This window comes from Haplochromis burtoni, unplaced genomic scaffold (assembly GCF_018398535.1).
Source record: "Haplochromis burtoni strain Fernald_Lab_line unplaced genomic scaffold, NCSU_Asbu1 Contig_187, whole genome shotgun sequence".
Taxonomy (NCBI): domain Eukaryota; kingdom Metazoa; phylum Chordata; class Actinopteri; order Cichliformes; family Cichlidae; genus Haplochromis; species Haplochromis burtoni.
This window is the reverse complement of record NW_024582548.1, coordinates 577,367-596,322: the sequence shown is the minus strand read 5'-3', so window position 1 is coordinate 596,322 and position 18,956 is coordinate 577,367. Positions and strand designations below refer to the sequence as shown.

At 40.4% G+C, this 18,956-nt stretch overlaps 1 protein-coding gene across 5 annotated transcripts in view; it reads left to right on the top strand.

The window, feature by feature from the left end:
* Positions 1 to 16,551, top strand: part of esrp2 (epithelial splicing regulatory protein 2) — a 23,242-nt gene extending 6,691 nt beyond the window's left edge. Inside the window, exons 3-16 of one of the 5 annotated variants that reach the window (XM_042225892.1) lie at positions 819 to 932; positions 1,360 to 1,474; positions 1,990 to 2,085; positions 3,066 to 3,120; positions 3,638 to 3,748; positions 4,325 to 4,457; positions 4,734 to 4,776; positions 8,061 to 8,362; positions 8,957 to 9,190; positions 9,512 to 9,710; positions 12,736 to 12,940; positions 13,104 to 13,299; positions 14,283 to 14,383; positions 15,083 to 16,551. In XM_042225892.1, coding sequence (XP_042081826.1) covers positions 819 to 932; positions 1,360 to 1,474; positions 1,990 to 2,085; positions 3,066 to 3,120; positions 3,638 to 3,748; positions 4,325 to 4,457; positions 4,734 to 4,776; positions 8,061 to 8,362; positions 8,957 to 9,190; positions 9,512 to 9,710; positions 12,736 to 12,940; positions 13,104 to 13,299; positions 14,283 to 14,369 — 1,890 coding nt within the window. In that variant the 3' untranslated portion in view covers positions 14,370 to 14,383; positions 15,083 to 16,551. Of the gene's footprint in view, positions 1 to 818; positions 933 to 1,359; positions 1,475 to 1,989; positions 2,086 to 3,065; positions 3,121 to 3,637; positions 3,749 to 4,324; positions 4,458 to 4,733; positions 4,777 to 8,060; positions 8,363 to 8,956; positions 9,191 to 9,511; positions 9,711 to 12,735; positions 12,941 to 13,103; positions 13,673 to 14,282; positions 14,384 to 15,082 lie in introns of those variants that run through there. The other 4 variants (XM_005934568.3, XR_006054993.1, XM_014337544.2 and 1 more) reach the window with 4 other exon arrangements.
* Positions 16,552 to 18,956: the final 2,405 nt, after the last annotated feature.

Genomic DNA, 18,956 nt, shown 5'->3' with positions numbered 1-18,956 from the left:
ATCTATTATTATTATTATTATTATTATTATTATTATTATTATTATTATTATTATTATTATTATTATTATTATTATTATTAATAATAATAAATGTTTTTCTCATAATATGGTGGCCAAAACGGTATGAAAATGTGATGGAAAATTTGATTGCAACTTTTTTGCAAGTGATTTGTTTTTCTGTACAAGAGGTGTCCTTCATTGACAGTTAACTGCTGCCAATACAGGTTGACAAAATACAAGGAAGGGGGCTCAATAAATGTTGTAGTTACAAATAAGCATGGCTATGTGGGAGGTGATGGTATTTGGGACTGGGTGGTGAGGCCATCAGTGTTTATGCAAAGTGGAGACCAGCAGGTTTGACTTGTATGGGTTGGGATTTTAACTCGTCTGGCTGCTACTGTACAAAGAGAAAACTGTGGTGCTGGTGATCGGTGCTGTAATAATTCCTCCCTTTTGTCTGCACCCTCCCTCACTGGGCAAACACTGAAACCTGTTAGACGAGCGTCGCTTGTAATGAGGAGACAAATGTCAAACACAACACCACCTTCACTTTTTCTGTCTTTAGATCTCAAGTACACTAACAGATTCTCATTTGTACACCGTAGGTGATGCAAGTGGAATGATTTCAAGTCCCACTTTATTTTGGATTACTTCCCATTAGCTTTTCTTCTCTCTTGTACTTTAAAATATACTTTTAGGCAATTTAAATATGGTGCCATTTCAATCACAGTTCTGCTTTTTTTTTTTTTGTGAAGGATAAAAATACTCCAGTCAGTCTTAAAGTGGCCTTTCTCCTTCCTCTCTCTGTATCTGTGCAGTTCCAGCAGTCAGTGTCATCAGAAGTAAAATGCCTTGGCAGGACCACGTACACACTTTGTGTGGACACTCCCCTTGTCATTCGTCAGGCCCTCCACCCAGAAGCTTCCAAAAAGGTGATTATTTCACTCCATTGTTCCATAAACTGGAGACACATAGAGAGTAACATATAAAAATATAGGATTTTAGAAATATTTCCAGTATTTTTTTTTTAAATATTTGAAACAAGTCTTATGAATCATGACTCAATAGTAGAAACTACATTTTTCCCTTTGATTACTTCAGTTCAGTTTTATTATAGTTTGTAATAAATTGGCATGCACTGATTTTTGTATTACTAACTAATTATAGCCATTTGACTTACATTTACCTCCTATTCAGTAGCACAGTGTGATGCTAGTGTGCACATACCCTCTCCATCCAAATTCTCTCCTCTTCAGCTGCTTGTTTATTAGCATCCTGCTGTATCCAGTTTCCATATCAGATTTCCAAACCCTCATTTTGCTGCACTAAGTAACTTTCTTTTTGTTTGTTCCTATCCAGAATCTGGTCCTACCTGAAATATTCTTTTCATTTGTGGATGTGAGAAAGGAGTTTCACAAATGCTGCCCAAATGCTGGCCTTGCGCAGAAGCTCACACTCACCTCGATGTTGGAATGTATCCTTTGCTAGCCTGTCGTGGCTCAAGAGTTGGGAGTTCGCCTTGTAATCGGAAGGTTGCCGATTCGAGCCCTGGCTCGGACAATCTCAGTCGTTGTGTCCTTGGGCAAGACACTTCACCCGTTGCATACTGGTGGTGGTCAGAGGGCCCGGTGGCGCCAGTGTCCGGCAGCCTCGTCTCTGTCAGTGCGCCCCAGGGCAGCTGTGCCTACAATGTAGCTTGCCATCACCAAGAATGTGTTTGTGAATGGGTTAATGAATGTAGTGTAAATCGCTTTGGGGTCCTTAGGGACTAAGTAAAGCGCTATACAAATACAGGCCATTTATCATTTGCCATGTCCACTGAAATAGGACATTTTATAATCCTTAACAATCCTGACAAATAACAGTCATAATAACAGAGTGTTTATACTTTTCTGAAATACTATATAATAGCTTAGCAAGTAAAACGTAGTAAAATATCAACATGTAGTCAGAATAAAAACTGGGATGCGGCCTTAACTCTGTGTGCAGATGTTGGTCTCCCTGCTGTGTCAGAGGAGTCGATAGGGGTGAGGGAGGTGAGGAGCATGGTGGAGCTGACGCTCTGCATACTGGCTGAGCCCCACAGTAAGTAATGACAGGCCTTCTATCTCAAGTAACCTCACACTGAACAAGATGCTTAATACCTAGTAGCTGAAACTAAATTAGGCACAGAAAGAAGACAAACTGACCGATGGGGAGAGCAGTGAAGTGATCAAGGAGACCGTACTTTGTGTTAACACACTATGACTACCTTTGATATAATCAGAACTATGTCTTTGCATTAGCCCACAGCAGGAAGAATATGGAAACTGGAAGCCCTCATGTTTATACAACAAACATTTAACCGTGTTAATGTACATAGTGGAATTTTGTCATTTAATTTCTAACACTGAAATTACACACTAGCTAAATAGTCAAAGGAGAATGCTGCAGTTAAGGTTTTAACATCCTTTTTTTTTTTCTTCACATGGTTACTGATTTTATCCACGTGAACATACAGGTTCATATTCATACGATTACATGTTCAAAAAATACAAATGGCCATACTGACTGAAGAAAAATAACTTTAAATGCAGAAATAATCGTGTCATCTGAGCTAAAGATGTTATGACGAGTGAGCCTCTGTTCTTTTCTTTGAATTATCCCATCTACTAAACATACACCACACATGGGGAAGAAAGTAAAAGAGTGACTGTGATAGTTGGTTAATGATTAAACCATGCCTTGATTATATTATTTCTATTTAAGGAACAAGTACTACTATTTATTTATTTATTTATTTTTATTGTGACCCACTGTCAAAATGCGTGTTACAAAGTAGCACTTGTTTGTCAAAAGTTTTGTACATACAAGTAAAGTGAGGCAACATATGTAACAATGAAAACATGTCAAACTTTAAACTGAGCCAGAGCGCTCCGACTCTATCACTGTTATCACAGCCAAGTGTGTTTCTGGGTATTACAAGTTTGTGTTGTGCTCCTCTCTACATGAGAGGGAGCATTGGAGGTGCGTGAGCCAAAAACACATCCCATAATATAATGCTGTTTTGCTTTTGCTTTTTTTAGATCACAAATTCTCCTGTGTTGAAACAGTGAACTACAAGTTTGACTCAGGCACATGGTATGTATCGACCTTCAACACAAATATTATCTCAGTCCATCTCTGTGTAGTTTCTTGCCACACCTGCAGCCAGGCAGTGCTGTTTAGTCTTGACAACCCCCCTCGACCACATTCGGGTCTCAGACCTCTCCGGCTCTTAGCATTGATTACAGCAACAAGGAAACCACAAGTGTGTTATTAAACCTGTCCAACTTTGCCATCAAGTGCTTACCAGGATATCTTATAGCAGAGCACCAAATCCTGCTGTTCTCAGAAAACCAAAAGCCTCTCACCTCGACAACCTTCTGACATTTAATCATGGGAGTGTGTTACTGTGTTTAGCACTTACTCTGAGTGGCCTCTTGTCTACTCGATCTGTTTAAACGCAACAAGAATCAAGGTTTTTCCGTTTGTTTTCCCTAAATCCCAGTCATTTCCAACAAGGCTTTGAATATTCTGCACACATTATTTTATATATATAAATAAACTATTAATAGTTTTATTTATTTAAATTTTCCCCACATGGTGTTTGGTGCAGCAGTAAGACTGAGCCGGTGGACAGTGAGGCTGTGATCAGAGCACGAGGGCTTCCATGGCAGTCCTCAGACCAAGACATTGCTCGCTTCTTTAAAGGCCTCAACATCGCCAAGTACGTTGGATTTTGTGCTCATCTATCAAAATGTCTTTGGAGCCTTTAACATGTTAGTCACAGAATTTGTCAACGTTTGCAGTTAGCGTAACTTTATTCTGTTACTCTTTCCTTTAAAGTACTTTCCAGATTATGAAATGCTTTTAAAGCCCAATGGAAACCTGACCTTGTTGAAACAATTGCTGTGTCCAAGTACAGCCTAATCTTTGCTAGTCATCTTTTTAACATCCACTGCTACACTGTTAAAATGATTTCTAGAAATATTTCTGGTATTATGCTTTTTCTGTCTGAGAGTCTGACATGCTATGCCTTCACAATATACTGGCAGCAGCCAATCTGTTCACACAGAGCTAAAAGACTGGAGGCATAACAGATGTTATATTAACTGCCAGATTACAAAATGCTAGTTTTGCTGAATTAATGACTTAGTCAGGCTTTGTTAGAGTTTTTGATGGCGATGACATGAAAAGACAGTCACGGTGGTAGAAATTTAAGATAGAGAAGATTTTGTTTGAGAACCCAGCAGATATAGGTAATTGTCCCTTGCATTCATTTATCGGTGCCCTTGTGTTTCAGGGGTGGTGTGGCGCTGTGTCTTAATGCTCAGGGCAGGAGGAATGGCGAGGCCTTAGTTCGCTTCATCAACTCTGAACACCGAGACCTGGCATTGGAGCGCCACAAACACCACATGGGCAGCCGCTACATTGAGGTGAGGTTCTTTCAGTTTAATTGTGGCTCCATGGTGTAGTTTTTTTGGGGGGGAATTTAAAAAAAAATCTGCTTAGGGTCCTCTTTTGATGTCATTAAGAAGTCGAGCTGAATGTGAGATTTAATCAAATTAATACCATCAGTTTTATGAAGGAGTTTTGTGACGTGATTTTTCTTCTTTCCTTGCTTAAAAGTTGGGTGTTTGACGTGTCTATTTGATTTTTGCCTGAAATCGTAGTCACATATTCATATTAAGTTTTCATCTCGTGTTTTTCAGGTCTACAAGGCCACAGGAGAGGAATTCCTCAAGATTGCTGGAGGTCAGATTTCAGGGTTTTTTCTCTTTCTTTTTCTCCTCTCACCTGACCATGATTACATGGTCATACTGAAAGACTTTCTCAGTGTGAGGTAGCATTTTGTTTCATGGATTTCCTGCACTTTTGAAAAAGGAAAAAAAAACCACCCTCTCGCATCTGTGAAAGTTCACCACTTTGCTCTCTTAAAAGAAGGAGAGAAATCTCCTCTGTGCTCTAACTCTCCTGTTACCTGTGTGTTTGCCTCATCCCAGTGGCTCCCTTATCTCAGACTAATGAAAGGCGCTTTGTGAGGTGTATCCCCCACAGCCCCCATCCCTTGCTAATCTCCCCTTCCCTAGGCCAACCCCTCTGAGGCCACTTGGAAAGAAATTTTATTCTGGGCTAACAGCAGTTCACCTGTTCTGTTCAGTTTAGCCTCCGGCTCCATTCCCCCTGAGGGAAAGAGGGCTGTCGCCCAGTAAAAGGACCGACTCGGTGCTAACACAAAATGGGTGTGAAGAGACAAAGGCATGGCCCGGGGCCTGAGAGGAAGCCAGTAGTAACACAAGGGTAGAGATAGCAGTCAAAAGAAGCACAGCCGCTTGCAGCAGAGAACTTACACTGGCTGCTTGTTGGACCCTGGACTTTAGTCAGTGGGTTAAGAATCAATACATATCGATAGCACAGTGAACTTTAAGCAAACAGTGGAGAAGCAGACACAATGCATGATAAATGAAAGCAGTAAACATGTAAACAGATGTGTAGATTAAATTGTTTCATTGTTTTGGATGTAAAGCTTGAAATTGAAAGATCTAACATTTTTCCATCCTCTGCAAAAATACCTTTAGGCTACCGATCTGAGTTTACTGAGTAAAGGTAGAAGAGACAGGATCAATAAAGAAGAAATATTAAAGCCATTGAACCAAAAATTATATTAACCTGATCACATATCATATAAAATTAATATCTGGAGATGAGTCATTTAAATTCTTGATCTGATTAGTTGTGAAGTTTCTTTTTTTTCTATGTACTTTTATACTTTCTGCATTTGTTACTGCACATTTTATAAATCTTACTGTTTATAATTGACTTTGTGGTGGAACAAGACCATTTGTGTCTGTAAACCTTCTCTTTAAAGGCTGATCCAAGTAAATATAGCCTCTTTTTGCTGTTTTTGTCTCACACCCAAACTGATCTTGCCCGGAAGCACACCAAATGAGGGACACAATTTACAGAAACTGTAAACCAAAGAGAAAAATTTAACTTGGTTAAGTTAAATGTGCCCGTGGGCAACGCTGGTCACAAGTGTCAGGCTGGGCAGCCTTCTTAACAATTAACTTCATTTAATAAGATGTATGTAATTGTAACCTCATCTGTTTATCTTTAATGATCTTTTATTAACCAGTATCACAATTTCAAGCAGCTTAAGAGTTGTTCCTTAACATTTGCTGTTTTCTCCAGTTTTGAATTAGATTTAAATTCTCAACATTAAATGGGTAACCAATTGCAGGCAAATTTTAATATTCCTAGAGACCACTTTTTTGGCTTTCTCCAGGTTCGTAACTTCGTTCATTCTAGAATTCCACAGTCTTCAGAAATAGTTATATATGATGATATTGAGACATTTCTTATTAAGCGAAAAGACAGAACTCATTTTATCTCAGCTTTTTACTCTCTCCTATATACTCTTAGTAGCAACACACTGAGCGCTATTTATAAATGGGAGAGAGATCTTAATAATCAATATACCGAAGAGGAGTGGAAAGGAGCCATTAACATGAGTAGTTCCACTTTTACTTGTAACCGCTTGCGAGAAACCCAATACAAAATCATACATCGCCTTTATATAGCTCCTAATGTCTTGCATAAGATTGCACCTCATATTTCCCATCTTTGTAGTAAATGTCAAAAAGAAACTGGCGCTTTTTTTCATTACTTTTGGGAATGTAAATTAATCAAAAGATTTTGGAGCTTCATATCTCAAGAACTAAGTAATATTTTTAACAATCTGATTCAAAGGGACCCCGGGTACTTTCTTCTTGGCCTACCCTCAAAAGAATTAACATTGAATCACTTGCAGCGCAAATTATGTCACAAACTATTGCTGGTAGCTAGGAAATGTATTCTCATTAATTGGGTTAAGGATAAACCTCCCTCTGTGACGTTGTGGTACAGAGAATTATTTAAAGTTATTCCTCATGAAAGAACTGCTGCTATTTTAGGAGGAAATGAGGGTCTCTTTCTCAATGTTTGGTCCCCTTTGCTTTCTTATTTGCCAAATGATTTGTCCCAACTCTTTCTTCTTCTCTGTTTGGTTGTGTTGTTTTATGCTATTCTTGATAAACGAATAAAAATTGTATATCAAAATGTAAATGGGTAACCATAAACTTTAAGACACACATTCATATCTCTCTTACAATAAAAAGTGACAGCTTAAGTTTCTTTAGAAGTCACTTTACAAATTATACATGGCTGCAAAATACAGGCATTTTTAGCATTTCTTTCAGCTTCATTTCTCTTAGCCAAGCTTGCCCCAAAGGTTTACATGTCAAACCCTGATTCCATACTAATTTATTGTGCATTAAACTGTACAGTCTGTCTTTGAGCACAGCACTGATCTGTGCTTTCTCTGTACACCACACATGCAGAAACGAACTTCATGCTGCATTACTTGTGTGCCTTTTCTACCGCAGCTTGTATTTTTGTTTATAGTTTAGAATTTAATGGATTGCAGGAAATGATACATTTAATTTCATCTGGAAGTATTGAAATTTTATAATTTGGATGATAACATAAAATACCTTGATTTTTCAGATATTTAATATTGTAGACTAGCTGACATGGCATAAATGGCATCTATAGGTTACTTAGTTGATCCACTACTTTGTTTTAGGCTGAGTTGAAATATGATGGCCTGCATTTAATGCTTCATGTTTGTTAAATCCTCAGTTTTCAGCTTTTCTTTTGGGTCACTGGAATTGAATGATTGTCCTGACAGCAATTCAAAAACTTCATTAAATATGTGGATCTATACAACCAGAGGAATCACAGTCACGCTTCCTGTCCCTTGGTTGCATTGTTACTGAGTCAAAAGTCTGATTTATGACTCAGCTTTGTTGTTCCTAACTTGTGGACTGATCAACTATGACAAATGCAAATACTCCATATAACAAGATTTACTTTCAGGGTGGCTGTTAAAAGTAACTTAGTCAGCAGAGAGTGAATAGGACTTTTTGAGAATTACAAAGTGATTTTTGGAGGCCCTATGGTGTAGCGAGCTTTATCCTTTCTGTCCTCTGTGACTATAGGTACATCTAATGAGGTGGCCCAGTTCCTGTCCAAGGAGAATCAAGTGATTATCCGTATGCGGGGATTACCATTCACTGCCACACCACAGGACGTGTTGGCCTTCCTTGGTCCTGAGAGCCCAGTTACAGATGGCACCGAGGGTCTGCTGTTTGTTAAGTACCCAGATGGGCGACCCACTGGTGACGCCTTTGTGCTCTTTTCCTGTGAAGAGTATGCACAGAATGCGCTGAAGAAACACAAACAGATCCTCGGGAAGCGTTATATCGAGCTGTTTCGGAGCACTGCAGCAGAGGTGCAACAGGTACATTCTTCCAGTTGTGTGGCCTGAAAGTTTTTCTAGCTGTAGTTTGTGATGTAACAAAAAGACAACATTTAACTGTTTGTGCTTAGATTCTCGTTGTAATGCAAGAAAAACACGTGCTATTCAAAAAAAAAAAAAAAGAAGAAGAAAGTTTCCCGTGCAAGATACTTATTAGATGGGTTTGTGTTGTGTAATACACTTTCAATTGATTCTTTAGTGCTCTCAGAATAGCCTAAGAAAGTCGTTTTTGTGCAAGTGTGAGAGAAAGTTATGACAGTCACCATGGCCTGAGGTCCACAGCAGCTGTTTCCTTGGGTTTCCAAATAAATGGTGTTATGGCAACATAGAGAAGTGAGAAAACATAGTATCCAGAGTGCGAGGTATTAATAAATCAGACAATACTGGAGTTTGTGCAATACTATAGATGACAAAATCATTTGTGCAATGTGTGTGTGTATATTTTTTTTTTTAGTCACCATGACACTCGGTTACTGTTTATGTATTTGTTGTACATTTTTTAATGCTTGTTGCATATGCAGTCGAGATTCATTCATTTATTTATTTATTTATTTTGTATGTGTCTGTGCTTTCCAGGTTCTGAACCGCTACATGTCCACACCTCTGATCTCCACACTGCCCCCTTCGCCAATCATGCCTGTCCCAGTCCTCACAACACCTCCGTTCCTTCCAGCAGCCAGCAGCACTCGCGACTGCGTACGCCTCCGTGGTCTGCCCTACACTGCTGGCATTGAAGATATCCTGGAGTTCATGGGAGAGCACACTGTTGACATCAAACCCCACGGAGTCCACATGGTCCTCAACCAACAGGTCAGCCTATTAGAAAGTCATGGGCCCAGGCATACTTGTAATATTAAAGCTCTATATCTTAATACTGTCTTTAAAAATAACAGCCATACAGCATTTTCACTTACATCTTCATCGTAAATCTCTAAAAATGAGAAAAAGTTTTGTAAATGTTACCAAAATAAAACAAAGTAAAAATAAAAAATTGGGAGGGGCAATATTTGCAAGTCCAGAACAGCTCAATGTACTGTTAAAATTATTTTCCCCACAGATTTACTTACACTTCACACAAACACACATTCATTCAGTCATTTGTTAATTGGATTTCTACCCCTGTCTGTGCAGGGACGGCCCTCTGGTGATGCCTTCATCCAGATGAAGTCACCTGACAAGGCATTTATGGTAGCCCAAAAGTGCCATAAAAAGACAATGAAGGACCGGTATGTGGAAGTCTTCCAGTGCTCCACAGAGGAAATGAGCATTGTCCTGATGGGTGGAACTCTGAACCGCAGCGGCCTCTCCCCACCCCCCTGCAAGCTTCCCTGTAAGTCAGAAACGCCAGATAAGGTCCACATAAGCAAGAGTTGCAGTAACATTTGATTGATGATGATGATAATAATATCTGAAAACCATGCTACCATGTTGGAAATTCTGCTTAATCTTTTCTGGTTCTAGCACTTCTCCACCAGATTAAAACATGCCAACACTGAATAGAAAGGCCAGTCTTGTACAAGGATTAAAGTCTCCCTAAGAATGAGCTGTAATAACACTGAATTTCTTTTTTTCCCCCAATAACACTGAATTTCATCATCTTTAAGTCACACTTTATCAACATCTTAGCTTCAGCTGTACTTTGTTTAGTGGTGAGCATGTTAAATAGTGGTTAGTGAAAAGGTGCCTGTATTTGTGTTCAATCAGACTCTTGACCTCTGTAAACAAAACAAAGCCATAGGTCATATTCAAATGAAAGGTGAGGCCAGTGTGCAAGCGCCTTAAATCTGCATTCTTTTTAATGGGCAGCATAGGCGGAGTGCTCTGATTGCAAAAAGGTGCCCGGTTGTATAGAAGTCTATGGATAAACGGAGCTCATTTTCTTTGCTGCACACTTTCCTGATTCCTTTATAGACTCTGTTGCTAGTTTCAGGTCATAAACCACAAGGTTCATTTTGAAAATTATAGACATTATTAGCCATAAATGAGGACATTCAGAGTATGGCTAACAACTTGTCAATCACAGGTCATTCATGCTTCGACAGTGTTGAGTGTAGTTCGTTCCAAAGTAAGTCTTCACTGTAATCACCTTACATTTTTCAGTAAGGCACTGCACTAAATTCAACACTCGCATTAGAGCAGGGCGATATGACCAAAAATATTTATCACGATATACATTTGAAAATTTGCGATAACGATATAACTGACGATATAATTGACACTAGACAAAATACTTTACAACTCCACAACTTTATTAGTGCAAAAAACCCCATCAATGTATTTTCACTTAAACAAGCAGCTGTTTTTTATGTGCATTAAAGTTATATAAAAATGTAACAGTGCAAATTCCTTGCTGACAGTTTAACCAAAAGGCATTTCCAGTGGAAACTGGCCGACATATCCTCAGCATAACCATGTATAATATCCACAAAACTTAAAAAGAGGTTATACACACACACAAAACAACACACCTACCAACAAACGGTAATATTATGTTGAAGCACAGTACGTATCACTCGCGAGGCTCCTGCCTACGATAGCCGTAATGCTCCGACAATCCATCAAGCGGTGCGGCTTCGTAGCTTAGCAAAGTCGTACTGAAACATTTGACAGATTTTCGAGCGCCGTGTACACTAAAATCGTTTCGAGGTCAGTAAACACAACCAGAATTCATACATAAGGCACACGGGATTATAAGGGCACTGTCGATTTTCAGAAAAATCAAAGGATTGATTTTAAGTGTGCCGTATTTTCCAAACAACACGGTAATAACGACGGCCCGCTAGCATGCTCTACCAAAAATAGTGCTTTGTTGTGTATCTGACGGACGAAAGCTAAACCAGTTCCACACCACTGAAGTTGCAGCATTTTTACAAACCAGATTCTGGTTCATCTGTTTCATTCAACGATCCGCTTTCGCTCTTCTCATTCTGCGTCACCGCCATGTGCGTATGTAAACGAAGGCACTACGCATGCGCGTTTTACCCATATTCTATTGCGATATTTCATTTTCCTATCGTTGCCCAAAATTACACCGGTATTACCGTGAACGGTATGATATAATCCAGCCCTAACTCACATTAGTTACAGTTATGCTGCTACTTGGATTACAAAGGTTCTTAAGTTATTGGAACACGCTTATATACAACAACAGTCCTTTGCAAGCATCTGCACAGACAACACCAGAACCCAGTGCTTTACAACACTGCATCTGACACTTTACATTGTGTTTGGTAATGTAAGGATGGATGTAGCTCCTTGTCCTTGGAAACCCGTTCCACAAAGCTCTCTACACACTACACTTCTGCTGGCCACATGACGATTGGAGGTAGTGACTGACACTGCAGAAAGTTGGTGACCTCTGCTCACTATGAGCCTCACCATCCGCTGACCCCAGTCTTTGATTTTACATGGCCTACCGCTTCTTGGCTCAGTGGCTGTCGTTCCCAGTCACTTCCACTTTAACAGTTGACTTTGGAATATTTAGTAGTGTTGAAATTTCCCAGCTGGACTTGTTGCACAGGTAGCATCCCATCACGGTACCATGCTGGAATTCACTGATATAATGTAGCTGCTACTAGAGGTTATTTTGTTTTGTTTTTTTAATTATCAAATGTCGACACTTTGTTAAATTTGCTAAATACCTACTTAATAAAGGTTGTTTTGCTTTTTCGCCTATATCTTAACTAGAATTAAGAATTGGGGTAATATCTTTTTGAACATAATTTTACTCAAACTGACCCCAAAAATGCTGCCAGAAGATCAGCAGTGCTGGTACCATGTTGCCTGACTAACACTGGAACTGCCCACAGCTTCGCACACGTAGTGGCTGTTTGTCTGTAAATAGATCTGTGCCATCATTTGTGCGTGTTTACACTGCACCATGAAGGACACTGCGAGCTACATAAATAAATTCTGATGGGTCTTTAGGGGCTTTGAAGTCGTTTTTTCTGGCCTAGATCTTATTTTTATAGTTATGGTTTTAGTTTTTAGTTTTATAGTTGGGTTATAATCAGTGCATCCCTACATGTTTGACTACCTTAAAGGTGCAGTATGTGAAATGCTCTACTCAAAAAGGCCATTGTTTCCTTTTTGTGTGCAGCAGCTGCTCTACATTTGTTTCTTAGTCTGACTTATTTTACCTTTCAGAGCCGTTTGAATGCTGACATCTAACACAATTTTGCAGTCCTAAGTTTGTCAACCGTAGGAATGTGTTGTGACATGTTTATGACAGCTTCTGCAGTTTATCCAGAGACAGTCGTGCAGCATGCTCAGTTGATTCATATGCTTGACAGCACTTTACTTGTGGCGGACTGTACACACACCTTACACATGCATACCTCTGTCTCTTTCTGTAGGTCTGTCTCCCCCCACTGCCTATGCTGCATTCCCCACTCCACCTGCCATTCTCTCTGAAGCTGCCCTCTACCAGCCTCCCCTGCTTGCCGCTCCCAGACCTCCTCAAACCACCGCACACAGCCCTGCTCACACTCTGGCATACTACCCCCCTCAGCCACATCTCTATATGAACATGAACATGAACTACACTGCCTATTACCCCAGGTAAGTACATTGTGATCTAAAGCACATGTCGAATGTGACAAACTGATAAAGGTCAAAGGTTAAACTGCAGCATCACAGGCTGGCAGAAGAATACAACTGTGAGGTGGCAATTTTAGTATTCATCATAACTTTGCTTTTCCACTTATTCCCATTTGCTCTCCAGCCCTCCAGTGTCTCCCTCCACAGTTGGCTACTTTGCAGCTTCACCTGCAGTGGCAGCAGCAGTTGCAGCTCAGCCCCACCATGCTGCAGCTGCCGCCTCTCCTGTATTACCCCAGCATGGTGCCCTGGTCAGGATGCAGGGTCTGCCCTACAATACTGGAGTCAAGGACATCCTCAGCTTTTTCCAGGGATACCAGGTCAGTACATGGAACTCTGAAATGAAAGCATGTTTTAATTCACAGGAAATGTGGAGCCATATACTTGAAAAGCTTTCTGTCTTGTATTTGGATGTATCAAGCTTTTGAGATAACGCCTTGAATAGTGACAGGATAATTGTTGTCAGTTTCTTGCAATAATTTGGTAGTTACTCTTCCCACAGTGGGTGAGTGCCACGTGAAAGTTTCTAACTGTTGAACCATTCGGCGCATTTACTTCTGTGTTTTTATTGCAAAATTACACTATAGTACTACTCAATTAAAGGGACATGTGTGCACTTGTGCTCTTCCCCCTCCTGTTTGCTTCCCGTGTCTAATGCCGCCAGTCCAAGTTAGGTGGAGTCCCCTGAAGCAGGTATGAACACTGATAGGTGTGGCATCAGACATTTCCCAAGATGGGGAGGGAGAGGGGTGGGGTCTGAGGTGTCATAGGGTGGTTGTTGTTGCTGCTGTTGTTGGGGCAAAAATCTGCGGTCTGCTTTTGGTCTTCATGGTTCATGTGTTTTATAAATCTGTGCAAATATCAGGTTCAGAAAAATAAACTTGTTTTGAGTTGCACACTCAAGATTGTTGGAAGTAGCAGAGGTGTGTGTGTGTGTCTGACTGTTGGCTGAACCATTGCAATTGTATCCCTGTTGGAGTGTGTTTTTCTGGCTACAATAGCTACTCTCACACTGGTCCTGGGTGAGAAAACTATTCCCATACCACCACTGGTATCCTTTACCACACACTCCCCTCACTAAACACTCTGTAGTTAAAATGACACCTACTCAGGCGTGTGTGTGTGTGTGTGTGTGTGTGTGTGTGTGTGTGTGTGTGTGTGTGTGTGTGTGTGTGTGCGCTTTGTTTTTCCTCCTTCAAATAACATGTAACATATTTTTCCCAAAACTGTGTACTGCCATGTGTGAAACAATGTGGAGGGGTCCCACCCTGACTGTGTGTCCGTCATTATGCTGTATCTGTAGTACGCCCCTGACGAGTACAGCGGCATGGTTCAGATGAGCGAACAGGCCAGGAGTCTGATTCAGCCCAAAGAATGGCTCTGTCTTTAGGGACTCGCCCCAAGGTAAGAAGAGCCTCCGGACTAGAGCAGCGGAGTGGAGGGAGAGTGCATGTCCTAGACTTGACTAACATCTTACTGTTTTGGCCATCGCACGACATCAGATACAAATGGCTGCTAGCTTTAAAATTGTCAACAAGTACTTCCAAGACAGTATTTAGACTTTGAATCACTGATGTATAAATTGCAGTAGGAGCTGATCATGATTCTGCACTGTTAAAGTGATCCAGCCTATTTCATGCTGTCAATCATTACTTTTGGCTGTATTCACAAAAGAAAATGTTATGACTGTCTCCCTTTGTAATGCTGTGACATGTGATTGATAAAAAAGCTTCATGGATTGTTGCTGCTGTCACTGCTGTTGTGATCAGTGGATTGATACATACCTGCATGTCTGAAGGAATGCAAGCTCCTTTGTTGCATTGAGCGGATTTTGGTGCAGGATCCGAATGCATGCAAACTAACCAATGATTGTGTTGCATCTAAACCTGCCTTGTGGGTTTCAGGTCTCTGAGAACAGCATGTGCTCTGCTTCTCTGTTCAAACTTTTGGTTGCTTTCTGACTGGACCGGTTTGATGAGATGGTCTTTTCCCAGTGCATTATTCCTCCTCTGCTTTGTGGGCTCCCCCTGGTGTTTTCATGCTCCAGTTACATTAAAAATACACTTACTGACTTCATCACTTTTTTTTTTTTCCCCCCTGCAGCTTCAGCCAGACGCCGTTCTCATCTTGTATAACTTCAGTGGGCAATGCAGCGGCGAGGCCTTGATCACCTTCCCCAGTGAGGAGATCGCCAGGCAGGCTGTAGCCGAGCGCTCCAACCACCCCTTCTATGGGCAGCAGGTCCACTTGGCCTTCTGTAACTGACCACTAGCCCTCCATCTCCTTCCACCTCGCTCAATTTAGCATCCCACCAAAGAGCACTCTCCTGCAAACACCTCTTCAACCTCAGGTTACTCTGTCAAACAGCTATTGCTCCTCTCATTTTTCCACGATCTGCTTTTCACACCTGACACTACTGGTCCTGGCACTCCTGAAGCTGCTGTTGGAATTTGAGCATCTACTTACGCTCAGATTTTCAGGTTCATGTCACTTTGTGGATGTCATGTATAGCATTTCTATGTGTTTGCACCAACTGTAATAGCTGGTTGTGGAGAAGAGAGAGTAAGGAGTGTGGACAGATCATATCAGTGTCTCTACAAACCTAAATGTGGATGATCATTTAAATGCACACTGCATGTGTTCCCCATAAAACTGTACAGATGTTCATCCTGGAATGCTTGAGGATGTAAAAAAAAAAAACAAAACAAACAAAAACAAAATACAAAAACAACCAACTTCTACACACAGTCATTTATGTATATTTCTAAATTTTCACTTTGCAGCAGTGTGGGATTTCCTGTGTGTTCGCTCTGTGCAAGCACAGCTGCGTGCATGCGTAGGCTTTTGTTTATTATCTGGTGGCCTGCAGCAGTGTATTTGTAACACTGAAAAGAGAAAAAGCCATAAAGTGTGACTTAGACTACTGAAAGAGAGTATAACTGTACACTTGTACTTGTAAACTGTCATGAATTAATTTGACATAACTTTGAGCTTCAGGGACTACTAGTTTATACACAGCTGTGCAAGAGGAGCAACTAATGCACAACTTCTGTTTTCTATTAAAAAAAACATTTATGTACAACATACTGTCATCCTATTTAGACTTTTTCCAAGCACTACAAATTTCTTTTTGCTTCAGTCAGACTTGAAGAACTGAGTGTCTTTAACAGAGTAGCACAATAAAATAATTATATTTTTATTAATGTCATTTCTTTACAAAAACTAAGATTTTGTTATCAAATGAACATGTGTTTCCTAAAGTTGTTTATAATTAGCTACTGTATGTCTTTTGTTCTTGTCTCCAGAATATTTATGTCTGTCTGTAGCATGCTTTAATTCCTATCAGAGTACTGTGTAAAGCTGCATGAGTTTTTCCTGTGGCAGGCCCTCTGACAGCTCACTTAGTTTTTCACCTTTACTGCGCCTACATCACCCAGAGTGCTATACTGGCCCAAAAGAGGCTAGGGCAACCTCTGGTGGCAGAGGAGATATTTCTTTTTGTAGCAAGTTTGAGACTTGCCTGAATTTAGATCTATGTATAGACTGTAAAGAATAAAAAGTGTTGACAATGATCTGTGTTAGTTGTTATTTAGAGACAAATGCAAAAAACTGATTTCTAGTAACTTCTACTCCTGGTGTTTGTTTTGGGGGTTTTTTGTTTTTTTTCTCAAAATGCTGATGAGTGATGTATTTCAACCTCAACATATTTTAGGCTACTATCAAGTATCAACCCACCTAGAGGCATTTGGATTATCACTTAAAGTAAGAGGCCATCTTGTTAGGTCCACTTGTTTACCTGCCTATAAATGTTATCTAATTAGCCAATCAAATGGTAGCAACTCACTCCAATTGTGCATATAAGGTCAAGATGACCACCTGTGTTGGTGTCATAAAGCTCCACAATCCTAATCCCCATATTTCAATCCAATAGAGCATCTTTGTGATGGTGGAACATCACAAAGATGGTGGAAGATTCGCATTGCGGATGTGTAGCCGACAAACCTGCGGCCACTGTAACGCTGTCATGTCATGGGATCGAATCTAGTCTGTGGCCTTTGTGTGCAGTTTGCATGTTCTCCCCATGTCTAAGTGGGTTCCTCCACAGTCCAAAAATAGGTGTGAATGTGGGCATGAATCTCTGCCTTACCTCTGTGATAGACTGGTTACCTGTCCAGGGAATTGATAACTAGATAAGCAGAAGAAAATTGAAAGGATCTATTCTTTGAAAATGTGCCATTAAAACACAGTAAAACAAGCCCAACCCTACCCTTAAAACTAGATGGGTTGATTACCTGTTACAGCTGAAGCGGTCAAAAGAATGTCTGTAAATAAGCAACAAAGTCCTGTTGAATTGTAGAGCAACCCAAGCGTGGACATCAGAGATTCTCAAAAGAAACAACCCAACAGGCGACCTGTTGGATCTAGACTTATTTCAAATTAAGAGCAGATTTAAAAAAAAAAAAAAAACTAATTCTAGATGTGAGCGCTACCGCCAGCTGCAGCACGTTAAAGTTTCAGTAGATGGCGCCAAAGAACAGTTTCAATTTTTCACGTAGTTCTGGGAACCGAAATTCAGAGGTTCAAAGGTGTGAGAGCAAAAGGAAACGCGTACGTAGACGGACACATAACCACAACTGAAATGCGTTTCCTTCTTCAGTTTAATTTCGGGACATCTGTGGCACAGCGTGAGTGGAACAACTGTAGAGAGAGACGACACAAAGAATCGGTCTCTGCAGCAGCAGCAAAAGTGGCAAAGTTTAATTTCGGGGAAAGTGGGGACATTTGCGGCTGAACCTGCACTCTTTCTGATCACTGAAATTAAAGGTGATTCGAAAAATGCTAAAATAAATAAGTACGCAAATAAATGCACATCTGCTCAGTGCAGAGACCAGACTCCAGAAGGTATTTTATGATATTAAAAAAAGAAACTGGAAAAAAAGCAAAACAAAAACTAATGGTTTCAGAGAAAGTCCGGGACACGAGACTTCGGCTTTGCAACCACATCAGTGCCCGTCCAATCCAACTGGTACCGCTACAAGTCACAGTCCCAGATCAGTTTTGCATCCGGGAAACAAAACCCTCCACGTGCTACAAAAAAATGAGTACACATGTTTTAATAGATCCCGGAAAACTGAGTAATTGCTTTGATGCTTCCACGACCTTTGCAGAGTGAACGTGCAGATCCTCACAGACGGGAAATCAGTTTATTAGCGAATGTAAAACCCAGTCTGCGATTTCAAATACGGACATTAACGCTTTATGATTACAGCTCATCGACTCAAGTTTACAAGAGGAGACTCAAAAAGAGACGAGCTGATCCTGCTGAAAATCGATGCTGATCACCAGACAACTGAGTTATCAGCAGCTGGTCTGGGTAAAAAAAAGTAAGATAAGATGTTCATATGTGTTTCCTTTTATTTATCAAGTACAGTAGGCTGCTGTGTAAAAGTCTTGAGCCACCCCTTATTTCTTTATAGTTTGTCAGACAATCATTTCTTAAAATAGTCTTTAGTAGTTCTTCTGGCTTTCAAAGTTTCTGCTTTTTTCACGTATTTTCAGCCTGGTACTTGTACCTGACCAGTTTCACGTGAATGTTTTCTTTGTTAAGCCGATTAACACTCACCTATGAATCATTCAAGACAACAAAAGCAACCTAACCCAGATGAACCAGTGTTGTGTCTAAACTGGATACCTGAAAAAAGCCTGTGTCAAACCCCAAAACAAAAAAAAAAACTATCAACAGGAGATGAGCAGTATCTCTGAAAGGCATGTCCTTTCAGAAGGAGGAAATCCCAAGACCTGATGCAGGAGCTGAGAGATTAATCTGGTTCTTCAGTTCATCCACCTACGTTCACTGAAGCTTCATCAGAAATGGTCTGAGTGGAGGGATGGGAAGCTTGCCTAAGAGTGTTAAATAAACAAAACTAATATCAAAACACTGATGTTTAAGCTCACTGGAACTGTACAAACTGTGTTT